The sequence below is a fragment of the Ostrinia nubilalis genome, chromosome 15 (genome assembly GCF_963855985.1).
Source record: "Ostrinia nubilalis chromosome 15, ilOstNubi1.1, whole genome shotgun sequence".
NCBI classification, from domain to species: domain Eukaryota; kingdom Metazoa; phylum Arthropoda; class Insecta; order Lepidoptera; family Crambidae; genus Ostrinia; species Ostrinia nubilalis.
Genome location: NC_087102.1, coordinates 9778989 through 9806087, shown reverse-complemented (window position 1 = coordinate 9806087; position 27099 = coordinate 9778989). Strand labels below are relative to the sequence as shown.

Genomic DNA, 27099 nt, shown 5'->3' with positions numbered 1-27099 from the left:
AACATGAGAGGCCACCGAACTAATACCGTATAAAATAGCTTCTGAAGTAGTTATTTATATAGGCTAGTCTAATTAATTGTAGTTTTTCTGATAACTAGGCTACAACTGGTATGGTAGGTTATTTTTGAACAGAAATCAGATCAGGGAGGCGTCGAAAAAAAATGACAGTCCCTAGGACGTCACAGTAGAAAAGTTTGGGAAGCCCTAACCATAAAATATGACCCTAAGCTAAGTCTGGGCGTGCTGGGAGCCAGAAAATATACTTAAAAAATCTAATAGCCTCTAGATGGGAATCGAACCCACGACCTATCGCTTGCCAGGCGACTGCTCGGACCATCTGATTAGTTCACTTGGGTAAACCCGTCAAGTACTACAGTTAAGTAGGTACATTAGTCAATAAATTTTATTTATTTTATTTATTTATTATTCATTTTGAGCAATTACATATTTGATCCAAATAGCGTCCTAAATGCTCTTTAGGTCATAAATATTAATATAAAAAATGTACTATTAATAAGAGATAAATACCTACGTGTATTGAATTGAATACTACTCGTACTTTAAACATTTTAAATCAAGGAACAAACTCCTCTGATGCGTGCACGGAGCGTTTACACTTTACAGTGCAATACGTAAGCCCCCCATACGAATACGAAGCAACAAAGTGAAAGAAAGTAGTCTGCGAATGAATAACCGTATTCATAAGTCAGTGTTTCTACGCAGACCGGGCCCGCATCATGCCTCGCCTGGCGCGCTTTTTCGCGATATTCGCGCTTGTGTTTCTTCTAGGTAAAATATACCTACGTATTACCTAACGCAGACGAAAAATTGTCATCAAACAATCTTCAAAAAGATAATAAATTGTTATTTAAAAAGAGAAGTTTAAAATAAAGTTTAATTTTCAGGTGTGAACTGTAAAAATGTGAGGAAAAGAAGCTTGAGTAATAATATAAAGTGTCACGCAAATGGAAGATTTTTCAGGTAAGTACCTACCTATTGATGAACAATGATTTTCTTTTGGGTATAGGTAGGTACCTACCTAACTTGCGAATGCTGTTCGCGGATTTTAGTCACAAGACCAAACCACAAAATACCAGACTGCGAAAATGAAAGTGTTTAAAAATATAGATTTGCAAAACGCACCGCTTTCATCCACTTTCTGTATTTATGATTAGAGCTTACCTAAGTAGGTACCTACTCAATAATTTATTGCTTCTTTGCTGAACTTAAAAAGGAAGTAGGCCCACCCACCTAAATAATCAGTTACTTAATGTTGAGTAATGACAACACTAAACATTTATTTATGGTTTAGAGTTTAAAAAGCTAGCTCAAAGTCTATGGTCACTCTCTGTGGAAAAATGGCCGACTGAAAAGTTTTGTTTTGATGTGCTCCGTTGTAATTTATATTTTGCATGTGTAAGATTGCAATAAACAAGCAAGTTGAAATAAATAATCATGGCGCTTTATTAATTAAACCCCATAACAACAATAGTTATGGGCCCAGAAGAATTTGTCACAAGAAATTAAGTTCAATCGCATCCACGAGTGGAGGACATTGTTGGAAAGGTTTATGGTACCGAAAATTACATCTACGAATATCATCGTCATCATGTCGTGTTCGAAAGACAACAGATATAACATTGCACAATTCAATGGGGAAGGATTTTCGAATTGGGCTTTTAGAATGAAAAGTATGCTAAATGAGGCAAATTGCCTGGGCGCTGTGATTGACGAAAATTTCTCCAAGAAAGCCGAAAATAAGAGCCTCGAAGCAAGGGCACAGGCTCTAATAATTAGCGCAGTGGCTGATAGTCATCTTCAATATGTACGCCAAGAAAGTGCATTTAAAATGTACAAAAACTTAGAGGAAAACTTCAAAGAAAAAAGTACAAGAGGAAAATTGTTTTTGAGAAGACAGCTGAACGAAATAAAGTATCTAGAGAGCAAACCACTGAAAGAACATTTTACCAAAATTCAAGAAATCTGCACTCAGTTGGAGGAGGCAGAATCAGTTTTGTCAGACGAGGAAAAAATTAACTACATACTTTTATCTATGCCAAAAAGCTACGAGGGCGTAGTCACCGCATTAGAGACAATGGGAGACCTGAAACTGAGCACAGTCATGGAAAGACTTCTCGCAGAGGAAGAAAAGAAGAAAAAGTTTAATGAAAACAACAAAGAGACGAGCTCGAGTGCCTTCAATTGTTACAACTGTGGGAAGCCAGGCCATAAGAAATACCAGTGCAGAGGTCGAGGACAAGGAAACAATTATTCTACAGGGCGAAATTATACTACTGGATCGGGACAAACATATAGAGGAGGAAATAACAATTCAGGAAGAGGATTCTACAATACAGGACGAGGATACTATACTGGACAAGGATACAATACAGGACGAGGACAAGGATACAACAATACAGGACGAGGACAAGGATGGAGCCATGGCCGAGGGAGAAACTACCAGAGTCAAGAACGGAGAGAGGAGAGTAATTATACGGAAAATAATCCTAGTGCATTTGTGAGTGAAAATAATCAGTGTGAAGAAAGTGTGCAAAAATATAAGTGTGCAGAAAAGTATTGCGAACTACAATTTTGTGTGGACTCAGGGTGTTCAGATCATTTAGTTAACACAAGAGAACATTTTGTGGACTATATACAATTAACAAAACCACGTCTCATTGCTGCTGCCAAAAATGGTATTAATTTACAAGCAATAGGAATTGGCAACATAGAGGTAATTAGTAAGGTAGGCAACAGGCAATATAAATGCATAATTAAAAATGTTTACTATGTCCCTGACTTAAGAAAAAATTTATTGTCTGTATCAAAAATGGAAAATGCTGGTTTGACTGTCAGTTTTTCTCAAGGTAAAGTAAGAGTTTTTGAAAAAGATTACATACTAATGATTGGTAATAATTCTGGAACTTTGTACACAGTGAATGTTTTAGTAACTTCAGTAAAATCTTGCCATTTAATTAATAAACCTGATGTAAATCTTTATGAATTGTGGCACCGACGTTTTGGTCATTTGGGTTCAAGTAATTTAAATTTATTGGCGAAAAATTGCATGGTAAAAGGTTTATCGGACTTAAAAAATAAAACGACACAGAGTGATTTATGTGAATCTTGTTTATTGGGTAAAAGTACTAGACAGCCATTCAATCATAAAGGCTATAGAGCCAAGAAACCTTTAGAATTAGTTCATACTGATGTATGTGGTCCAATTTCACCAACCACTTGGGATGACAAAAATTATTTTGTCACTTTTATTGATGACTTTACACATTTCACTATGGTATTTTTGATAAAACATAAATCTGAAGTTTTCAAAAAGTTTTTATATTATTATAACATGGTAACTAAACATTTTAATAGTAACATTTTAAAATTGAGAATGGATAATGGGCGCGAATACTTGTCTAATGAGTTTAGGGATTTTTGTAACAGAAATGGAATAGTCATGCAGCATACAGTACCTTATAATCCGGAGATGAATGGTGTGGCGGAGAGAATGAACAGAACCCTCATGGATAAAGCGAGAACAATATTGATAGATGCAGGAATGAAAAAAGAATTTTGGGGAGAAGCAGTATTATATTCTACGTACGTTACAAACAGGAGTCCAGTTGCAGGAAGAGATACTACACCTAGTGAATTATGGGAAGGAAGAAAACCTGATGTTTCGAATTTGAGAGTATTTGGATCCATTGCTTACAATCACGTTCCTAAAGAATTGAGGAAGAAATTGGATGACAAAGGCAAGAAAATGATAATGATTGGATATAATGTAGGAGGATACAAATTATTTGATGAAGAAAATAACATGGCAGTGACGGCAAGAAATGTGATATTTGATGAAAACCTAAAGAAACCGGAAAAGACAATTTTTATCCCTGACTATACAGAGTGTGAAAATGAAGAACAGAAACCAAACAGAACAGGAGGAGAAACTAGTATAGAGAATGAAGAAGAAAAGAACCAAACTTCTGAAAACAATGAAAATGAGCAAGAAAGTGAAGAACTGGAAAAGGAAGAACAAGAAAGACAAAAAAGGAAAAGACAGAAACCATTATGGCAGAAGGACTATGTTGCGGATTTTGACGAAGAAAGTGATGAAGCTCTATTTGCATTATTAAGCAGTCAACATGAAGATACACCGGTAAGATATGAGGACATTGAAGAGAGAGAGGACAAAAATGATTGGTTAAAAGCTGTAAAAGAGGAACTTAAAGTTTTAGAAGAAACGGAGACATTTGAAATCGTACCAGAACCGAAAGATAAGAAGATATTAGATGGAAAATGGGTATTTACAAAGAAAGAGACAGAAAGAGGTAAATTATGTAAAGCTAGATTAGTCATTAGAGGTTTCCAACAGGAAGAGAAATTTGAAGACATCTATTCACCGGTATTGAAACTACAAACGTTAAGGACATTGTTATCAGTAGCTGCTAAGAGGGATTATACTATACACCAAATGGACGTGAAAGGAGCCTTTTTGTATGGGAGGATTGACGAAGATGTATACCTAAAACCACCAAAAGGAATGAATGTTAAAGAAAATTGTGTACTCAAACTCAAGAGATCGTTATATGGACTGAAGAAATCACCTAAATATTGGTATGAAAAATTCAATGAGACTATTACTTCTTATGGTTTTAAACGCTCGGATAATGACTATTGTTTATATATTAAAGGGGAAACATACTTACTTTTATACGTAGACGATCTATTAATTCTTGGACAAAATATTAAAGATATCAATTCAGTAAAAGACTTTTTGAAAGCTCAATTTAAAATGAAAGATTTAGGGGATAATAATTTAACTTACTTGGGTATTTCTATAAGAAAGAGTTCTGAAGGAATTTTTATTGATCAGTCAAAGTATCTTAAAAGAATTTTAAAACTGTTTAATATGTCAGATTGTAAAGGCTGTAACACACCTATGGATCATAACTTTAAATTTGATGAAAACTTGGAAATTGACTTGTCTTATGAAAAACAATGTAGATCTCTCATAGGTTCTCTCATGTATGCAACTGTAGGATCAAGACCAGATTTAGCTACATCTGTCTATTATTTAAGTAGATTTCAATCAAAACCTAATGCCGAACTTTGGCGTGCTTTAAAGAGATTATTGAGATATGTTAAAAAGACAATTAACTTTGTATTACTTTATACTAAAAATGACTTAAGTGAACCACTTGTTGGATATGCAGATGCTGATTTTGCTAGAGATAATGATCGAAAGTCAACATCTGGATATTTATTTAAAGTTTATAACAATACTGTTGTATGGAAATCTAAAAAGCAAAGTAGTGTTGCACTTAGTACAACTGAAGCTGAGTATGTTAGTTTGTGTGAATCTGTAATGGAAGCTTGTTTCATGATTAAATTACTAAATGACCTAAATGTAGATGTTCCAACTGTAACTATTTTTGAAGACAACCAGAGTACAATTAAATCGTTGAAAGGTTGTGATATAAAGCGATTAAAGCATATTGATGTAAAATTTAATTTTGTTAAACAAAAGGTTGAAGAAAATTTGATAAATATTGTTTATGTTAATTCTAAAAATCAGTTAGCTGATATCTAAACTAAGCCTTTAAGTAAAAATGTATTCTATAGTTTAATTGAAGGTTTGGGACTGTATGAATATGTAAATAAATGTTTATGTTGAGGAAGAGTGTTGAGTAATGACAACACTAAACATTTATTTATGGTTTAGAGTTTAAAAAGCTAGCTCAAAGTCTATGGTCACTCTCTGTGGAAAAATGGCCGACTGAAAAGTTTTGTTTTGATGTGCTCCGTTGTAATTTATATTTTGCATGTGTAAGATTGCAATAAACAAGCAAGTTGAAATAAATAATCATGGCGCTTTATTAATTAAACCCCATAACAACAATACTTAACTTAGTTCCTGTAACTATCTGCCCGTTCTTAACAAAAAACTACTTTCAGTGTTTGTTCAGGAAAATGTAAGAAGAGTGGATGAATAAAATCGATGATCGATTCGATTGTGGCAAGTGATTTCTACATGGACAGGAATAACTTTTAATTTTAACTAACAGTCAATTAGGCGTGTTATTTAGTTTAGTAGAGTTTAGGTAACGTATGATTAGTGGGTGGTGGTACGTAATTAAAATATCTTCATCCTCCATCATAAACTCGTTTTAGCTACAATTTTGGCACATGCCGGACAATAACAATATGAAAATATTGTTACTACAATTATCTTAAAAAAAACGTTTGTGTGTCAGTGGGTAAATTTTAACAACGATAATTAAAATCGGATGTAACTTCCGCACATGCGAATACGCGGCAGTGGCGCCACACAAGCGCGGGCTGCGGAAGCATTTCCAACTTCATGTCATTGACCCTACGACTTTCGCCGCAACCTTGACTGAACGACAACGATGTTGATTGTAAAACGCTTATTTTAGGGTTAGCAGTAGCACCAAATGCTTGGACCCATGGACAGTGGTCATAGTCTTATTAACCCTCTCAACTGTCTAGCTTGTTAGGGTGACATCCAAGATCCGCCTTTTCTCTTGATTAGCGGTGTTGCTACCTAGCGTCCTTGAGCGTGTCGATCCATAAGACTCATTACCAAGCTTCTAACAGTCTTAAGTCTCAACCTGCTGGCAACAAAGCGGAGTAGCCTAGAAAACCTTTTCTCTAACCCTTGGTCCTCCTCCTGGACACACTTACGACTCTAGGCACTTGATGGCACTGGAGAGAGCGCACTGCTGGGGTTTTATTTTCTTGCATCCTTTATTAAGAGTTTCTACCTACATGAAACAAACCTGCTTGGCAACCTGAGTCCACTCTTTATCGAAGGGCCATAAGCCCATAACTAAACAGCTAGAGTCCAGTCATGTGCGTTTGGTACCGCCTCAGATCATAGACTATGATCTGAGGGTACCGCAGTTACAAGGCTAATCGTCTAATTCTAGTACTTATCTATACTTTTTTGCCTATTCAAGTATCAACCCTATAACACTCTGCTATAACTGCTCACTCCGTCGTATGACGTGTCGCCATGCCACACACCATTTCCTTGGTGCGTCTTGAGAAATTAACTTTCGCTGTTCAATGGCTATGTGATAATAGCAATATAAGCGACGAACAGATCACGTTTTCGTAATATGCACATCAGGAACACTACTTCAAAAGACTTAAGTCATGTCCGCCCTATTCTGAAAATACACAAAATATTATTCAAAACACATGATTGTAAGTACCTACTTATGGTCATTGTGTACGTAACTGAGCCCCGATTACGGTAACTTTTAACGTCAACAATCCAGACACGCTTCTCGATTCTGCGATACGATTGGTCAAAACAGCTGACGTACGCTGTTGAACGACCAATCGTATCGCAGAATCGAGAAGCGTGTCTGGATTGTTGACGTTAAAAGTTACCGTAATCGGGGCTCACATTTGTACTTTCTAATCAGCGTTTGCGGGTCGTTAGCGACCATGACAGACCAATTACACCTAGCCTGGTTGACTCACTAGACACAGCTTTTGTGACCTAGCGTCACAGTCGTAAAGGACATTGCAGACAAGACTAATCAATGCTTGAATGGATTTGAAGCTTCTTTCTAATACCTACACACCTGACGCCTCAATTCATCCAAATTTTAGGAATCCGGACCGACCGGAGGAAAGCATATGGACGAAGGAAGAGTGCGCAAAATACTACCTCTGCGTGGACAAAGAGGTCTACGAGTTCCGCTGCTCAGAGGGCCTGCTGTTCGACGTCAACCGGCAGAAGTGCGACTCGGCGCAGAACGTCTTCAACTGCGACATATCCACAGGTTTGTAAAAACATCAAGTTGTAGACATGGGTCATAAATCAGTAGGTATCCTGAAAATGAGTTATTAACTGACGGTGTTTTCAGAGCACATATTCATAGAGACACACTCGTGAACAGAAATCGCATCACATTTTTACTTCTTAGTCTTCTTACGTTTGGGCAAAAGTCAGCCAGAAAACATAGCGGGTTCAAGGCTGTGGTGTAGCCTACTTACCCAGTCCACTCTCAACTTTATTTCGACCATCAAATAATAAGGGCGTAGAATCAATAACACTAACTGCCTGCATTCACGTCATGGAAAACAACAAGGGTCTCACACTACTATAGAAACGTTTATTAATGAAACACTCAATGCAAATTAAAATATGTTTGCAGAAATATTAATACCACAGCCTCTCTTGGAGCAGGCGAGCTGCGCCAACGACACGCACTTGGGCTGCGCGGATGGCGCCTGCCTACCCGCGGCGTTCTTCTGCGATGGCTCTGGCGACTGCAACGACTCTTCTGATGAGGTAACGGTGTTGCCAGTTTAGTCTACCGATATAAATTACATAGCAGGGAACAGGCTTCATCCTACTGTGAGTTGGCCACCACGCATACCCTATGAGGTTCCATTGCAGGACACAGCACAGGTTTCAGCCTACAGTGAGTTGGCTACCACGCGGCCCCAGTATAAAAGGCGTAGACAAGTGGCCATTGACCAACCTTACAGTCAGATGCTATCAAAGAAATGTTAACTCTAGTATTCTTCTTCTTTGTCGGATCGACACACTCATTCTGCTAACTCTCATTTCAATACCATCCACTTCATTATTTGATGATCGTCATGATTAGCTCTGAAGTTTTGATAAAATAATGCTTAAAATGCGGGCAGTGCAGGAGCGGTCGTTACGGAAATCTTTGTCCAGCAGTGGACGTCATTTGGCTGAAACAAACGAATGCTTAAAAACCGCCTGAGTTACTATTTCCGAACCGCATTAAGGTGACGAGAACAAATAATTGCTCTGTGATCGACATTTTCTCCTGCAGCTTACGCAACACATGAGTATTCAACAAGTCGTACAGTAGTGTGGCTTCTTGCATAAAGTTGGCATGAGCGTCGAAGCACTAGAAAGCTAGTAAACATGTTACAATCTGATATTACAGACCCACAAAAATATTATACTTACTTACTTAGGTACTCGGTCAAGAAACAGATAAATCTATTATTTGGGTATGCTGCTCGGTTTTAAAGTCAAGAATAAATCTTACGTAAGCGTGAGTAAGCAGGAATAAACAGCATAAGTAGATTTATAACAGGAAATGATATAGTTACAGCTCATTACACTCTCACTTCCACAAAAGTTCTACACAACACGTAATAACTACATCAAATTAAACACATAACCAACCAAGTTTCACCACGAAGAAACTCATATCGTACCTAGCTACTTAGTGTTCCGTCATCCGTAAAGGGTGGTGTGGTTACAGTCCCAAGGGTGATAATAAATACCTACTTACCTACAACTGATCTTCCCAAATAGGTATTAAATACTTGCCGTTTTATAGTAGGTAAGTTTATCTCGCATCAAATGGGTCTGGTAAAACTGCTCACACAACTTGCAGGGTGTAGTTCAGTTATTAACTGGTTACCCAGCTTGATGTCAAATGTCTGGTTGAAAGCAAAATTAATTATAATAATTAGGGATGTAAGAACGTGAGACCTGTCGATTGCCTTTACCACGTAACAATAAAAGTAGGTTTCTAATCTCAAAGCTGAAAAGACCTGTTAAACAAAGGGCTCAGGAATTCGGAAGGTTTGATGACATCTGAACACTTCCTCCTATTAAATGACCTTACAATTCTAATAAAACCTACCCCAAAGCTTTAACATCTTTGCGAAAACCATACAAGGCGCATAAACCGTGAAATATAGAGCTGAAATGTCTACCTATTTTTACGAAAATGTGACCACGATTACCACGATACTATGGGACCGATTATTTATTTCTAGAAATCCTTAGGGGAGGTCTTATGATATCACTAGCTTTTGCTCGCGGCTTCACCCGCGTGAACTTTAGTTTGTCACAGATCGTCATAAATTATAGCCATTAGCCTATATGTTATTCTACGTTATAAAGAATAAGTAATACTGTAAATTATCATCAAAATCCGTTCATTAGTTTTTGCGTGAAAGAGTAACAAACATCCAGACATCTAGACATCCGAATTATCGCATTTATAATATTAGTAGGATTTGGCTGAAACAAATGAATTGTAAAGTAATATGTGCTTTTATGACACAGGGCTGGTGTGACGTGTCTTATGACCCGAATGCTGCGTTGCCATGCGACCCTGGCATGTGCGAACTTCCGAACTGCTTCTGCAGCAAGAACGGCACTGAGACTCCTGGGAGGCTGGTGACCAGTCAGGTGAGCGTCAGGCTTGCAAATATTAATGCTGTAGGATGTTGTGTGTGTAATGCTGTACTTGTACCTACATAGTTTTTTATTTAGTTACGATTCGAGCATAACAGAAACAACTCGACGAGCAAGTCAAACAAAAAATTACACTTTCGATTCTTACAATGTGTAAGATTGCGGAAAACGCAGCGTGAGACGTCCGACGATATCGTAAAGGTAGCAGCAGGAAGGCGCTGGACGCAGGCCGCTACCAACTGGGCAACATGGAAAGCATTGGGGGAGTGGGAGGCCTAAGTTCAGCAGTGGACGTCCTATAGCTGAGATGATGATGATGAATGTGTAAGATGTCGATTAGCAATGGGAATCAGACGTGGGAATGGTACGGTCGACAGCACGTCAACGTAAACACTGCGGTATCTTACGTAGTTGCGATAGGGGCGAGTTTGCAACGAAAATGTATAGCTTGATGTGCTGTCGACTGTACCATCTGTATTAATAATAGACACAAAAAATCTAATTATAAAATATCAAATTACACTGCAGACGCCTCAAATGATAACCCTGACGTTCAGCGGGCCAGTCAACCACGAGAACTGGGACATCTACACGAAGCACCTGTTCACGGAGCGCCGCAACCCCAACGGGTGTCCCATTAAGGCCACGTTCTTCGTGTCCCATCCCTACACCAACTACAGACACGTGCAGAAACTGTGGAACGATGGCCATGAGATAGCGATTAACTCTATCACGTGAGTATGAAAATATGTAAAGGTAGTAACAAAAGGCAACGATATCCTCAATGTGTACTTGTAGCTTACTTATTTATCTAAAGAATACCTACGGACTAACAACCACAGTTATCTCTACCACTCGCCTACTACATAAAGAATTGGAATAGGTCTTATTCAATTAGTAGAAACCTACTTACATAAAGGCTTACAACCAAAGGAGGCAATTCTTTCATTCGCAAAAATACTCGTATGTTCGATAGCATGACTTCCTCCAGTTTTTTACAAATACCGTTACATAACTTTGTGATAAATAGTGCTTCAGTTGTTTCATTCATTTACACGCATCAAACGAACAATTTAGGAGTCCGTACCTATATGGCGGCTACTTTATTATTATCTACCACTAATTTTAGAATTTGTTTGTATCTATAGACGACAACAAACAATTAACTCTATTTTCACTAATTTATATTAATTTCACCCAGACGCCGAGAACCGGAGGAATGGTGGTCTAAAAATGCAACCGTAGAAGACTGGTTTGACGAGATGGTCGGGCAAGCCAACATCATCAACAGATTCAGTAGAGTCAGAATGGAAGATTTCAGGTAAATTATTTTTGGATTAAAAACGTCTTACTAGCTAGACTAAACGTCTCAGGTTTTTTAAAATACGCTGTTTCGTGTATTATCCTCATGACAATCCTTAGTCCTGAGAGTGAGGAGTCATAGTCATTCATGTTCATTTAATCGCCTTACTTCAAGGAGCTAATCCATTAATTGTGTTTGAATGGTTCTCCAATGGTTACACGTACACTTGCAAATTAATGTAAATTATTCGCATATAGGTAGTACCGTAGTACTGCATTAATATTCAATATTCAAAATTATGGATGCTTATCGTTATTCTTAATTGCATAACATTTCACAACAAAGCAATGTCGTGATCGTGAATTTCCGATACAATGGCAACATTGGCAACTAATGTTTAAGTTAAAACATGCAAAATGTTTTTTACTTTCTTCAATAATCTTATTAATTATCGTTAATTTTAGAGGGCTTCGCGCGCCGTTCCTGTCAGTCGGGTGGAACCGACAATTCCTGATGATGCAGGAGTTTGGCTTCGTTTACGACGCCACTGTGGTGGCGCCACCTGTCAACCCGCCGTACTGGCCCTACACGCTTGACTACAAGATGCCCCACAGATGTGCCGGTAATTTCTATACTATTCTAATTATACTTACTTTGCTATATGCCACCATCAACAATGCCGGATGCAATTGGTTAAGTAGGGCATCACGTCTTGGAGGGCTAATAGCTCATAAAAACTGTTTTCCGCGAATTAAAGCTTATTTTAGCTTATTATTATAATGTCATCTACATTATGTTTACATTTTACCTACATACGAAAGCTGGTAAATTCGAGCAAAAAACTTCGTAATCACCTTGGGGTTGTTCTTTTAATGCATAATATCTGAAAGTACGTAGTTTGCTTAAGGCGATTACCTCAGCAACATACGAGTACTTAAGATTTCTCCCGCAAAAGCGTGCTATAATGTTCTTTCTCCGGCTTTCATTTGTAGCTATTTTCATGCTAGAATTAAAGCTCACTCAACAGCTATCAGTGTTAATTTAGTGATTTTATGCATAATAGCTGCATCTAATCCAATAATTCATTCAGAGCGATTCGATTAGAATAGACACGACTACATCATAATAGCTATCAGCAGCTTTCAACCAGTGAAAGCATTTTCAGAATCGGAGGAGGTAACAATGTTAGTTCAAATAAGTGCAAAAACATATAAATACTAATTAATTATTAAAATATAGCATTGAGCTTGCAAAAGGATTCCAGTCTTAAGATCCTTAATTCGAAACTACTGCTTTTGTGCGAAGTGGTTGATATAACTTGATAAATTGATTTGAAGAAGAAATGGATTTTTACGTGTCGGTCTGACAACATTTTTTGCGAGATTTACAAGTAATCGTCCTCTATATTCAGGTCATTTGTAATGTATCTGCGGATCTACACTGTTATGAAGTTAAATAATTGGCTAATTAGCGCATAAATAAGTGGAGCGTGTGACTGATGATGAAGTAAGATGCGAGGCCGATGCCTCGGAGACAATATTGCACCATTGCAGATGCGCTATTGTTTACGCCAGTGACATAACGCACGCACAAGAATGCGGTAGATAGTAATTTCGCAGTTAAGGCCGGGTAGCAGAGAAAATGGCGAAAATGAGGTTTTCATTTTTCATTTTTGAGGTACTAAACAGTAAAATTAAAGGCTAAGATTTTTATTGGGCATAGTTGAGGATATTTTCTAGGGCTATTAACGGATGGAAACACGATTTGATGAAGTTGACTCGATAGAATAAATTCCCAAAGTTACCTCTATTCGTTTTCTATTTATGGTTTTATTTTTAAAATAAGCGATTTGAGATTCTAAATCTTTTACTAAACTAAAGTTCAGAAATAACTTGAGGGCTTTTAACGGATGAAATTTTTATATTGCGTCTTATTTAGTTACTATGTTAAAAAATGTGGAAAAAATCGTCCATGACGGCTTGGACAATCTCAATCAGTCGCGCGGTGGCGCTTACGGAGGACGGACGCGTGTCAGTTTTTTGGCCGTGACAGTTCGCGATTTGTCAATATTTTTGACAATGATGACTTTGATGAGTCACAGTATAATAATATCAGTGTTACTGGAGAAAGCTTAAATTTTTGATAATTAAAAATTATCAATTTTGTCTACCTCATCATCAGCCCTTTACAGTCCACTGCTGGACTATGAGCCTCCTTCACTATAGTGGAGGGTTTTGCCATAATCTCCACGCTAGGCAGGCGGGTTGGAGATCGCAGTTTAAAAGATTGATGTTTTTCAGAGAGCGCTGCTGCCCATTCTCTGTTTGATGTGTAGTCCCTAAGTCGCCTCTTACGACACCCGCGGGAAGAGTAGGGGTTGGTGACAAATGTATTCTACTCTGCCGTCACCACACGGCTTTTGTCTACCTATTGAAATTTAAATCGTTCGCATCCTTTTAAACGAAGACTCTACTCATGATACATAGTACATTCCTCAAATATGAGACAAAACCAATGAGTTAAAATTACATTTTAATAGTACCTACATACAATCATCTTACACTCTTTAGAAGAGCACACTGACACAAATAAATAATAAAAAATACTGTCAAAGGTCTGTAGCTAAAGGTCTAAGCTGTAAGATAGAAGAATCTTCTAGCCAAAAAGATGGCAGATGCAGCAGATGTCAACGGATTTAAAACTGGAGTTTATATGACTTCTTGTAGACTTGAGTCTCTAGAGCGTCCCTTCCTCCACCATGCGTAAGAATTTTCACAAAAATACTGTCTAAGGTCTGTAGCTAAAGGTCTAAGCTGCAAGATAGAAGAATCTTCTAGCCAAAAAGATGGCAGATGCAGCAGATGTCAACGGATTTAAAACTGGAGTTCATGTGACTCCTTGTAGACTTGAGTGTCTAGAGCGTCCCTTCCTCCACCATGCGTAAGAATTTTCACAAAAATACAGTCTAAGGTCTGTAGCTAAAGGTCTACGCTGCAAGATGGAAGAATCTTCTAACCAAAAGATGGAAGAATCTTCTAACCAAAAAGATGGCAGATGCAGCAGATGTCAACGGATTTAAAACTGGAGTTCATATGACTCCTTGTAGACTTGAGTCTCTAGAGCGTCCCTTCCTCCACCATGCGTAAGAATGTTTCAAAAATACTGTCTAAGGTCTGTAGCTAAAGGTCTAAGCTGCAAGATAGAAGAATCTTCTAGCCAAAAAGATGGCAGATGCAGCAGATGTCAACGGATTTAAAACTTGGAGTTCATGTGACTCCTTCTAGACTTGAGTCTCTAGAGCGTCCCTTCCTCCACCATGCGTAAAAGTTTTCCAAAAATACTGTCTGAGGTCTGTAATAAAAGTCTAAACTGCAAGATAGAAGAATCTTTTAGCCAAAAACATGGCAGATGCAGCATATATCAACGGATTTAAGACTGGACTGGCACCACCTTGCAATGTCATCCTCTCATTGTTATCTGTAATGTAAATTATTTTTAAAATGTATTTAAAAAATAAAATGTTCGTTTTATTATTTCAATAATCTGACCTCTCAACTCAACTACACTACACAAACACCTTTGTTCGCAACTATACTGATGAAACCTCGATATTATACCGTTCATTTAAGATGGCAAGCTTTTTGCTGCGGTAATGCACTCCAGGTAACCGTGTGTGATGCTTATTGCTCATAGTGATTTTCGATACAGAGCCCCGTACATACGTTATACATAAATTATGGAAAGAAAACACCTAGACCAATACAAACAAATATGTATGAAATTTTAGTATGATATTTTTATTTATTAATAAACAAAAAGACTGAACAAAATTGATGCGTGTACTGATTAATGTAATTAACCACATGCAAAGCTTTGTGAATTGCAACAACTATAATTTATTATTCAAGCTCTAAATAATCGCTACTACGAGTAACTGATCATAAAATGTTTTTCCAATCGCTCAAGCTCCCGAGGATCTACCGATAGGTCGGGTGACGTAATCTTGAAATTCTTTTAGCCGGCGCGGAACTTCCGGAAGGTCGGGTGACACCACGCCTCTTTGAACCGTGTTTACTTTAGCAGTTATATTCTATATTTATTCGATTCTAAAATATATTCCCAAAAATTTTGAAAGTTGTTTTAATTTGTATCACTTGGATATGATTTGTATTAGAAAGTGCTGTGAGTGTGACGCTTGAACGGAAGGAAGTCAACCTAACCTAACCAACTGCGTATTTCTAAACTGCATATTTCTATACTGTGTAGCCGCGAGAGCTCTTTGGCGCGCTGTCTTCGGCGAAGTATTGCGCGCGCAGATTTTGACAGCGCGAAATACCTACTTTAGCAGAAATACCAAGCCTTAAAAGTCAATTTGAATTAATTTTATGATCATAACAGTTGTTCTGCGCCGAATAACTTGGCATGCACACTTTTATAGTTAACGGTATTTAATATTAATAAAAATGTATTATAACGAAAGCAGGCCAGACGGTTTATGACGACCTACTAAACTAAATTTTTAGATATCGATTACCGTGAAAGCATGATTTCAATTCGTTAATATTCTTTTATTTTGTCTAGCCACATATTCGTGATACATTAGGCATTATCAGGGAGAAGCGGGCCTTCTCCCTCGTTCGTTTCAGCATAATGACGTCCACTGCTGGACACAGACCTCCCTTAAGGATTTCCATAATGACCGGTCCTAACTTAAGCTACCAGCATCCAGATACTTCCCGCGACCTTCACCAAATCGTCGGTCCACCTAGAGCATTGGTTACCAAAGTGCACGCCCCCCAGGGGAGGCGCAAAGACCTTTAAAGGGGGGCGCGGGCCATCTGTGTACTCAAGTATAAAAAACCTGCGACCATACGCAATAATCTTGACTGAAGGAGGGGGGCGCGGAATTTTTTGTATGTCAGCATAAAATTAGCATACCAACTTACTCAAATAAACAAATAAATTTATCTTTATCTTTAAAACTCGTCTTCCTTTTACTCCACAGGAGACAACCAGTACTGTCCTACAAGGAGTTACGCGGGCCTCTGGGAGATGGTCATCAACCCGCTCGTGAACGGCACAGAGACTTGCGCCACCCTGGACCGCTGCCCGACCAAACCGGCAAGAGATGACGTCTACAACATCCTGATGAACAACTTCAAACGTCACTACTTGACCAACCGGGCGCCGTTCGGTATCCATCTAGAATCCACCTGGCTGAAGTCTAGTGATGAATATTTGATGGAATTCAAGGTATGTATGGAAGACAGAATACTCTTAATAAAGTTCAACCCCAAGTGTAGCAAATATTAAAGTGTTAAAGTATTAGAAAAGGATGTGGGTCAAATCTAGCAGTGGCACTAACCAATGATTCTATTAGTGGCACTGTAGGTAAAATCTACCATTGCAGGTCTTCTAATGGCCTTCCAACAAAAATTTATAAAATAAAATAGTTAACGAATAATAAAATTGATTAATAACATACCTAAAAAATAATTAGTTCAGATTTATTACCTGCAAAAGGCCAACTCTATAAAATGGCCCTAAAATATGAGTACAGTTCTTTATGAACACTTATTTTTCTTACTTTCAGAAATTCATTGATGAAGTTTTGAAGCTCCCAGATGTTTACTTCGTCACGAACCGACAAGCCATTGAATGGATGAAGAGACCAACTCCTGTCTTACAACTGAAGAACTTCTATCCCTGGCTGTGTGGAAGCAGAAGGCTCCTGGACTATGAAACTGCCTGTCCAAAGCCCACCACATGCAAACTACAGTCCAAAATACTTGCTCATGACAGGTACATGATAACCTGCACTGAATGTCCAAAAACATATCCATGGTTAAGAAATGAGTTTGGTGTTGAGTGACCAACAGATACAAACGTTAAATTTTATATTAGTTACCAGTAAATTAAATTATTTGACTTTAATTTTAAGTAGTTAATGTACTTTTGTAAATTGTTTTTACATCTCAGTATTTTTGACACATTTTCTATGTGATTTAAGTAATTGACAATGTGTGCAATACATTACTAAATGTAAGACTTATTTATTATGACTACAATAAAGACTTTAAACTTAAATTCTGTTTTCTTTTAGCATTCTCTTGACTTTTTTAATAGTAATCTTGTGGTTAATTTAAAAAATAAAAGATATTGTTTAAGATTACTTATCATTTAGTGAACATAGTTTACAAAAAATAGTACAAGATTACTTAACGTAAGGGAAGGATTATCCTTCTTGTGTGATGAATGGATTAGGTATGGCCTCCATACCATCCACAGGACAGATCAGCACTACTGAGGTACCTCTGCACACTACTAAGCCTAGTGCTCTTGTGTCATCTAGGAGCTTGTATGGATCATCGGGATCTGCAAATTGATAAAAACACATATCAATCACACTGTTCAATTTCATACAAATGCAAATGTCTCACTGACTAAAGAAACTACTAGAATTTAGACGTATTTCAAATTTGCAACTGATCACAAAGTTTAATGTCAGAGTCCATCACGAAACTTACATAGGCTGAGTTGCAATATCTTACTTAACCTTTAACAAATGTCTGAAATCTGTCAAATTCCATACAAAAAACACCAGCCCCCCTAGACAAAACGCACTTTTTGATCGAATCGAAAATCTAATCTGTCAAAACTCCATACAAAAAAGGGGCTTTTCGACTGGTTTGCGATTATAATTTGCACTTTGTCTAGACCCACAGTAATTGTTGTAGTTACGGTTAAAGTTAGGTGGTGCAACTCAGCCTAAGTGTACTACACTAATGAACCTAGCGATAGCGGCGTGGCCGCAGCACTGCCGCTGCGTTGCCTTTGCGTGGCATTTTGCAGCAATTTAAAAGCCCCTTTAAAACAAAATAAACATTTCCACAAACACCAAATGAACATAGACGTGTACAGTAGACAACTTGCCTCTTAGGAATTCTGTAGTATTGTCCAAGACAAGGTTCAAGAGAGGATCATAACCCTTCAGTATGCCTGCCGCTTCTCGGCCACCGGCGAATTTAACTCGAATGCTTTTCTCTAGATATTTGCTCAGGTCAAGAATAGACTCTTTTCTCCGCTTTTCTTTATTATCTCCCGCACCTTGACCAGTCTGAAATACAAGAAAAGAAATGATTTAACCACTTTCTATTATCAAGTGCTTTGAACCGTGGATAAAAGATAAAGTACCTTGGTTTTATCACCACCTTCTTTGGAAGCCATTGTTTTTAATATTTTTTTGTCAAACTGTGTACATAAAACGCCGTAGGTGATCCTACAAACAAAGTTTACCACCAACAACAACAAGCAACAAACCTTAAAAAAATTATAGGTTATGTTGTTTGTCAAAGTCAAACTAACTTTTTCTAACCTACAAAATTGATTTCGAACTTGGACAAAAATAATTTGGCCAGACTTCGGATTTCGGTATTGCTATTTAAAAGAGTCTAAATAGTACGATTATTATATCAACAAAACTAAAAATCTGAGCCCCGATTACGGTAATTTTTAACGTTTCTAATCCAGACGCGCTCTTCATTGATTCTGTGATACGATTGGTCAGCGTAATGATCAAAACAGCGTTCGTCAGCTGTTTTGACCAATCGTATCGCAGAATTGATGAAGCGCGTCTGGATTGGAGATGTTAAAAATTACCGTAATCGGGGCTCTGGAGGATTCCGGAAATATTTTCAAATACTGAAACATTGTATAGCCTGACCAGGAACATAAAAACCCTGGCATAGAGGCGCTTCAATTGCATTTGATAGTGCAACACTGAGTACAGTCGTACCTGTGTTAAATTAATAGGCTAACTATACAGTGTGAGTCACGTTAAAGTGTACATATGAAAATAGATGAAACTCACAGACATATAAAGAGAAGCAGACCTAATATTGCCAAAAAATATTGTGCTAATTACTTCTACATACAAATCTCACGCACACTGTAACATTTCACAGGGCCAGATTTAGGGATTTAGGGACTACGAAATTTTTACGTATATAAGTAATTTCACTGCGGCAATTTTTCCATGGGTATAAAATATTGTAAATTATAAAGCTTTTCTCCTAAACATACCTTTCCTCGTACCACCTCCCTCTTGAATTTTCATCTACCCCTCTGCCCCCATAATACCCTTCTATCTCGAAATTTAATTTAGAAAAATATGACTATTATTTTATTTTTGTTTGATATGATATCTGTGTGTAATTAATAAATATCAATTTAAAAAAATAGTTTTAATCAAAATACCTACCTAAAATGATCCATGACAAAAGCGTGCATCAGATTTCAGAGAAGATAAAATTAAAACACGTATGTAAATGTTTAATTATTTATTTTTAAACAAAATCATTTTTTTTAAGTAATTTCTATCTGATAAATTGCTTTGTTTCGCGTCATGCTTCATTCTTAAATCAACGTAAAACTTAACAATAACCTTAACTAATAAATGCAAATGATTACAATCATGATCATCGTTAGTTTTTAAACCAACACAATAATTTGATGAATCAGCTATGTACATAATTAAACTATTAATATTTACATTTCCTTTAAACATTTTCAAAAACTTTTCGCACGATTAAATGATTTTTATTAATCCAGTTGAGGGGTATATTAAGCCTCCTCTGTCCTTTATATTAATTAACGAGTTGAAAAAATTTTCTTTTTCTCCTAGCATAAGCATTTGGCATACATAACAAGTAACCACTTTTATAATTTTTCTTGCTATGAAACCTGCGATATAGACAGTGACATGATGCGTATAATCATCTAACTGGTTTGACATAATATTATCTAAAAAACAATCAAAGTCTTCATCATTTAAATTATAAAGTTCCATTATGTTTTTTTCAAAGCTTGGTGTTGTTTCGTTCATAGTGTCTATTGCCTTTTTGGTGGAACTTACTGTCAATATTGAATTTGGAATTAGGAAACCATCCGATTGCATCTTAATTTTAATTCTGATAATATTTTTTTTATATGCAGATTTAAATTGTACTACATTAGGGTTGTCATTAAACCCACCCCTAACCCTCATTTTCCCAAAAAACATTTCTAAAAAATCCTGGCTGATTTTGTATACAGTCAAAAACCTTAACTTTCCTTTAGTGACCAAGTCATCGTACATATTGAGCGCACTGTGCAGGCAAACAATAAAACCTACGAATCCTGTTTTACGGGCTGACTCTACAACTAAATTGCCGTTTGGTAACAATAAATTACTTAAATAATCCTGCCAAATTTCTGTCTGTTCTTTAGCCTTTTGGATATTGGCACTACACAACGCTTTTTTATTCCCAGGTGCTAGTGTAGACCGACTATTTAAAATATCGAATGCGTCATTAACAATATTAATAAATCGTATGGTCGCTTCACACCCACTGAATTGTTCAAATCTATTTGCATTGCAAAATGAAAGTGCGTCGGCCACGGATTTGCTTAGTAATTGCACGGCCAAACGAACTTTCATTTTTTGTTTTCCAAACAAAATATGTGCCTGTTTTAATTTGTTCGCTAAATGTAACCCTTTTTCGGACTGTAGCTCTAGTAGTAGACCGAGATATTTAAAGTTTATCAATTTTCCGTCTTTATCGATTAAGCTTCCAAATTCACCAAAAGTATTTCGTATAAGCTTAATCATGTGGCAGGGGTCGTAAAATACATTTATTCTTCTATTATCAAACAAGAAATACGGTTTTAGATTTTTCAAATCAAAATTACACCCTAAATGTGTCGCCATAGCGATATTGGATGCAGCACCATCAAATGTCAAGCCACAAACAATAATATTAATGTCAAATAACATTCGAAGTGCCATTTTAACAACATTTGCTCGCTGTACACCTGTCATGGCATGTATGAAAAAATATCCAATTGGAAGTATCCAATTAAAATTTACAGCTGTTACCAACAAAACTAAAGCCTGTGTGGCTAAAGGTAGGCTATCGTCGGTGACATTCGTGCCTGTATCGACATAACCTTTGAATTTATTTTCGGTCCCATCCCATACTAACCCTTTTCGTATAGCCATTTCGTCCAAGCTTAAATTAACGATAACTTCGTGGGTGCAATTTTTTGCTAATGCCTCCAAAGTATCAAAACTCTCCGAGGTGAACCCTGGTTCCGCGTCAACTTTTTTATACCAGCGTGACAATGTAGCTGGGTGAGGTAAAACCGTATTAAAAGAATTTCTTACAAAATGATATGCTCTGGGAGAATAAAAATTTAATTGTAGAGCAAAAGCCCTCAATTCTGGGGAAAATGATTTGCTCACAGTGGAGCTTTTTGCTTTTTTTAAATACCTGACAAAGAAATCTTTGTTTTGTATATTCATTCCTGACATAATGTGAAATTCGTCCTGATTTAATTTCTTTTTTAAACTGGATATTATGTCAGAAAATTTTGTAACTTTATTTTTAAGCCGTCTATTTTGTTGTTTCAGTGCTTTTATTTTTTTATTCTTGAGGAAAGTTTTATGTTTCAATTTGTTTATTTCTTCTTCTTTTCTTCGGTTGTCTTCAGCCTGAAAAACCATAACATTATAAATATATATGTGCGTACAGGTCTTTAAACTTCATGACACGTGTTTAACACTGAATATACCTACATATACAGGGTGTTAGGTAAATGGGTATATGAGCCGATACTAGCCCATGTTAACATGGGCATATAAATGGTATGGTGAAGTCAGAAAATTGATATCATCATTTTTTTTTTTTTAATTTTCATACAAAATAAATTTTATAAAATCCGATTTGTATGAAAATTAAAATAATTAAATTTAAGATATCAATTTTCTGACTTCACCATGCCATTTATATGCCCATGTTAACATGGGCTAGTGTCGGCTCATATACCCATTTACCAAACACCCTGTATAGAGATTGCATTATGCAGGGCGTTAAGAAATTGCGTGCCACACCATAGAAGTAGGTTAAGTATCGATTAAGGAACACAGGAAAAAAAGAAAACAAATGCAAGAGCAATATATTACTAGCTGACCCGGCAGACGTTGTCCTGCCCAGTAATCAATCGACACCTACCCTACACCTACCCAATACCTACCCTACTTACCCTACACGTACCCTACCTACCCTATGTGTTATTCTGGGTCTTTACCTACCTACATACCCAATTTCATCGTAATCTGTTTAGTAGTTTTTGCGTAAAAGAGTAACAAACATCACACTTATAAACTTTCGCCTTTATAACATTAAGTAGGATTTAATACCTACTAACTTAAAAAAGCAGTTTATCATTAAATTTCCAGGTTTCAGGCAGTACCTATAGTTCACTCAAAGAATAATCCAAAAGCCGATGTAGTGTGTGAGCTGGAACTTCACCTTCGGCCTGATCGTCACTTACCATCAGGTGAGATACAGGCCAAGAGCTTCCTCGTTGTGGATAAAAACAAAAAACAAAACTTAAGCAATTTCTTCAGATATGTGTTCAAGATGCCCAGACCAGAGCAGAGGGTTTTTTTTATGTGACAGGAGGCAAACGACGGATCACGGACAATTCCTGCCTCTAAGGGCAGCGGAATTTTTAGTATGTTTACCCTCTAGGCATCCTAATCAAATGCCTGAAGAAACTGCTAAGGTTCCAGCTCACGCACTCTACACCTGTTTTATTAAGAGGACTAGTAGTTAAATGCGATTGTGTGTTAATAATAATAATAAACAGTAATAAAAGGACTTACATATTGAGAATGTATTGTAGAGGTACTTGGCTGTACATTGAACACATTGGGGACAACAGAATCTTCTCCGGCACTTCCTCCTGGTACAGCTTTTAGTGGTACTGTAGGTATGTTCTGAAAATTAATATTTAACGAAGTGTCACAATCTATTATAATCTAATAAATTCATTATTTTAATATTTGTAGGAAAACCTGAACAAGATTGTATTTAACACATACATTACAGGGCTCCGAAGCCAATATAATTACATTTCCTCAAAGGAGCAATGAAATCCCTTTGAACCTAATTAATGTAAAAGCTATTTATTTTCTAAAGTTGAAATTTTAATTAAACTATACATTACTGAGCTTTAAATCTTATTTACAGTTTATTTTATACTTACACATGACTGTATATTTTGAATTTCCTGTAAAATTCCATATTGCCTGTCTTGTGTTTCTTGTATTATCTGAAAACAAACAATGAAAATATTTGAACAAATCTGACATCAATGTGAAGTAATTTAATAACTGTCTTCTTTTCTTATTTTTTGTGGGAGCCTGAATTGACGACATAATTAACCTTAAGCATCAGAAGATCAGATTAGGTAGTGGCCTACCTAATCTGAACAGTAACTGTAATAAAATAAAATAACTTACATATTGAGTATGTATTTTAGAGGTTGGCTGTACATTGGACACTTTATGGATAGCTAGATCTTCTCCAGCACTTCCTCCTGTTTGTGGTAATGTCGGTATATCCTGAAAAAAATATATTTATGACAAAATGGAATATTTATAAAAAATTACTTCATTAAACTTTTGGCATAATGAAGGCAAAGTGCCACACAATCCATATTAACAAATCAATTTTATTCCAATTCTTTCTATTAACATTATTGTTTAATCATCATGATATTGTGTGGGATACCGAGTAAATCAAATTGTTTGATCAAGTTGTTTAATTATGTTAAGATGCTCCTGCATAGTTCTTTGAAAGCTATTTTATAAATATCTGGTAGGTAGTTGAGCATTCCCATGAATATGATGATGATGATTTAACTACTCTCGCTACTATTTCTTAGAAACTAATTAAAATAAATGAAAGGAAAACTCACTTCTTGATCTTGCAATGAATCAAAAATTGTTGGGATCGCTTCAGATTTAAGCACTGTACGGAAACCACTTCTATCTATCAAGTGAGCTTCGAAATGCTTTGAACACAGCACACTAGATGATTTGGGCTGCCAATTTTGTCTCTTCATCATAGACAACCATGCTTTTTTCAAATTGATATTTTTTGGAAACCTGTAAAAGACTAATGTTAATAAGTTTATATTAATAATTACATAAAATAATATGAAGTAACTGAGTGCGGCCCCTCAAAAATATGCAAGTACACAAAACGTCAAACACGATCAAGAATTCAAGAAAAATATTTGTAAATTACAATATTTAGCAACAAATGAAACTCACGGCCGATAGGAGATTACGACATAATATGACAGTCAGTTAATAGCGTCAAAATGATCGATCACTAACAAGTAACAAGACAGTAAACAAAATAACAATTGACGGCATAAAAATGAACAACAAACTTACCGATGGAAACTAATATCGGGTGTTTTCTTATAAGATGCGTTTTCGCACATTTTCGCACTACACTTCACCATCTTGTTTCAGTCTTTTTGGCACATTAAAGCACAACGATTCACAAAAATAAATTAAAGAAACACGGCACCTTGTTTGTTTACATCGCCATATGTCGCTTATTTTGTAGCTTAGCAAAATGGCGTCTGCTTCATGGTCGGTTTTGTCAGTGTGTGCGTTAATGTTGCGACAGTAAAAAAAAAAGAGATGCAATATTTGACTTTGAGTTGGAGTAAAAGAAATGGAGATATTAGTTATTCTTATCTATGTGTTTGTCAAATTTACGTTTGGTCTGCTTCTCTTTATATGTCTGTGATGAAACTAGACCTATTTTTATCGACAAAAAAGAGGTCAAAATTTTTTTGAGATTTTTTTTAAATTTTTTATAGAATTTTTTTTCTTCCAATTACTTATTGTAAAGAAAACGTAATAACTTTTAAACTAAGCGGTATATCCTGATAAAATAAAAACAGTAATAATGCTAAATAACAGGCAATACTAAAAAATACATAAAATACACAAAAAATTCCAACAGATAATAAAAAATAATACTTTTTGAAAAAAATCTGCTTTTAAATTGTGTTTTTTTGGTTATTTGATAAATTTCTCCAAAAAATGCCCCTATAACCGGTGGTTTTTATTACTTTGTGTTATTCTCTATCGTATTATCTTTGTAAAACCAAAAATCGCATGTCTCTATCCCTATCACAACATTTGCTATGATCGTTTGAACAAAGGCCTGCCACAACATTACTCTCCGCTACAGGTAGAGAAAATTTTAATTTTAACTAAAATGCTTATTTTACTTCGAAATCTTTTGTTTTTATTTGAAATCTAACTTGTCTTTATCAAAATTACAAATCTAGAGCCATTTTCAGTTTCGTTGTTAACGAAGCGTTGAATGGCGCGCCCGGAGAGGCTTAGTTCAAACGATCATTGCAAACGTTGTGATAGAGATAAAGACATGCGATTTTTGGTTTTACAAAGATGATGCGATAGAGAATAACACAAAGTAATAAAAACCACCGATTATAGGGGCATTTTTTGGAGAAATTTATCAAATAACCAAAAAACACTAATTTTTTAGCAGATTTTTTTAAAAAAGTATCATTTTTTATTATTTTTTGGCCTTTTTTGTGTATTTTATGTATTTTTTTAGTATCGCCTGTTATTTAGCATTATTACTGTTTTTATTTTATCAGGATATACCGCTTAGTTTAAAAGTTATTACGTTTTCTTTACAATAAGTAATTGGAAGAAAAAAAATTCGATAAAAATTTTAAAAAAAATCTCAAAAATTTTTTGACCTCTTTTTTGTCGATAAAAATAGGTCTAGTTTCATCTATTTTCATATGTGCACTTTAACGTGACTCACACTGTATGTATCAGGATTCAGGATTACGGGCTAATTTGATTTTTTCATAAATTAACGAAAACATATTATTATAGGTAACCTGGTTTAAATAAATTAAATGAAACCATCAATCGAGTTAGTAGGATTTATTTTATTATTCATCAATAATCAAATTCAGAACTTGAATATTCAACTGCAATGTCTGCTCATGAACGCTTCAAACTCGGTACTTCTTTCCCAATTCCATTAAATTCAACACTTAGAAAGTGACAAAAAACTTTAAAATAGGTATTTGACACAAACCACAGCTAATTTTCATAGTGGACTGTACTGTACGATAAACATGTCAGTCAATTTGACAACCTTTGTCGGAAACATTATTCGATGGAAATATTGTCCGAACCCTTAGTATTTCACACATTTAACTTGTGTGAAACACTTTAACACATTGTGACAGCCATAGACTGACATGCAAGGTGACATGTCAATGAAGTTTTCAGTTACTGTTGCCATGCTCTTTGCTGTTGCCATTAAAAGAAATTAGTACCCAGTGGGTAGACACTTCTCATACAAAAACTAGTCTCTATATGTAGCAATTGATATACAACCTTATCCCTTAAGCAATAAAGTGCATTTTGGATTGATTTCAATATAGCAGGGGAACCCGCGGATCAATACCACCATACTAAAAATAATTGTTAGTGTTCTTAATGTTGGTAGTATTGTTAGTTTGACAAATGAAAAAAAATGTCTGTCAATTGAGTTTGAGTTTTTAACCGGCGAATTGATTCGTGTGAAGTTATTTTCTCAGATTTGGTGCAATATTACTGTAAATAAACTTTTCTGTCGTTTACGTTGAGTTGATTAAG

At 36.1% G+C, this 27099-nt stretch overlaps 2 protein-coding genes and 1 long non-coding RNA gene across 5 annotated transcripts; 1 reads left to right on the top strand and 2 right to left on the bottom strand.

Moving 5' to 3' along the window:
- Nucleotides 1-683: 683 nt before the first annotated feature.
- On the top strand, nt 684-17627 carry LOC135078902 (chitin deacetylase 1). The gene is made up of 10 exons (XM_063973478.1): nt 684-789; nt 906-981; nt 7648-7820; nt 8196-8332; nt 10106-10231; nt 10766-10971; nt 11439-11558; nt 12005-12162; nt 16546-16793; nt 17134-17627. The coding sequence occupies exons 1-10, from the start codon at nt 738-740 to the stop codon at nt 17410-17412; spliced, it is 1575 nt and encodes a 524-aa protein (XP_063829548.1). The 5' UTR covers nt 684-737; the 3' UTR covers nt 17413-17627.
- Nucleotides 17628-17699: 72 nt separating this feature from the next.
- On the bottom strand, nt 17700-18887 carry LOC135078903 (U6 snRNA-associated Sm-like protein LSm7). The gene is made up of 3 exons (XM_063973479.1): nt 18735-18887; nt 18474-18657; nt 17700-17915 (listed from the first exon to the last, which is right to left on the bottom strand). The coding sequence occupies exons 1-3, from the start codon at nt 18765-18767 to the stop codon at nt 17776-17778; spliced, it is 357 nt and encodes a 118-aa protein (XP_063829549.1). The 5' UTR covers nt 18768-18887; the 3' UTR covers nt 17700-17775.
- A 977-nt stretch (nt 18888-19864) lies between these two features.
- LOC135078901 (uncharacterized) lies at nt 19865-25185 on the bottom strand. 3 transcript variants are annotated; one of them, XR_010258690.1, is made up of 6 exons: nt 24829-25185; nt 24345-24544; nt 23887-23988; nt 23631-23696; nt 23248-23361; nt 19865-22071 (listed from the first exon to the last, which is right to left on the bottom strand). It is a non-coding gene; the product is annotated as an uncharacterized LOC135078901 (long non-coding RNA). The 3 variants fall into 3 exon arrangements; XR_010258689.1 differs by having other exon boundaries at nt 24345-24534; XR_010258691.1 differs by lacking the exon at nt 24829-25185 and adding an exon at nt 24703-24720 and having other exon boundaries at nt 24345-24534.
- Between the last annotated feature and the right edge of the window lie 1914 nt (nt 25186-27099).

What these genes read in the sequence shown, in the direction of transcription:
- LOC135078902 (XM_063973478.1), top strand. Translation starts at nt 738, where the DNA reads ATGCCTCGCCTGGCGCGCTTTTTCGCGATATTCGCGCTTGTGTTTCTT. An exon ending in GTCAGAATGGAAGATTTCAG is followed by an intron (nt 11,559 to 12,004) that starts GTAAATTATTTT and finishes CGTTAATTTTAG; the next exon opens with AGGGCTTCGCGCGCCGTTCC. An exon ending in GATGCCCCACAGATGTGCCG is followed by an intron (nt 12,163 to 16,545) that starts GTAATTTCTATA and finishes TTTACTCCACAG; the next exon opens with GAGACAACCAGTACTGTCCT.
- LOC135078903 (XM_063973479.1), bottom strand. Translation starts at nt 18,767, where the DNA reads ATGGCTTCCAAAGAAGGTGGTGATAAAACCAAG. An exon ending in AAGGTGGTGATAAAACCAAG is followed by an intron (nt 18,658 to 18,734) that starts GTACTTTATCTT and finishes CTTGTATTTCAG; the next exon opens with ACTGGTCAAGGTGCGGGAGA. An exon ending in TACTACAGAATTCCTAAGAG is followed by an intron (nt 17,916 to 18,473) that starts GCAAGTTGTCTA and finishes ATCAATTTGCAG; the next exon opens with ATCCCGATGATCCATACAAG.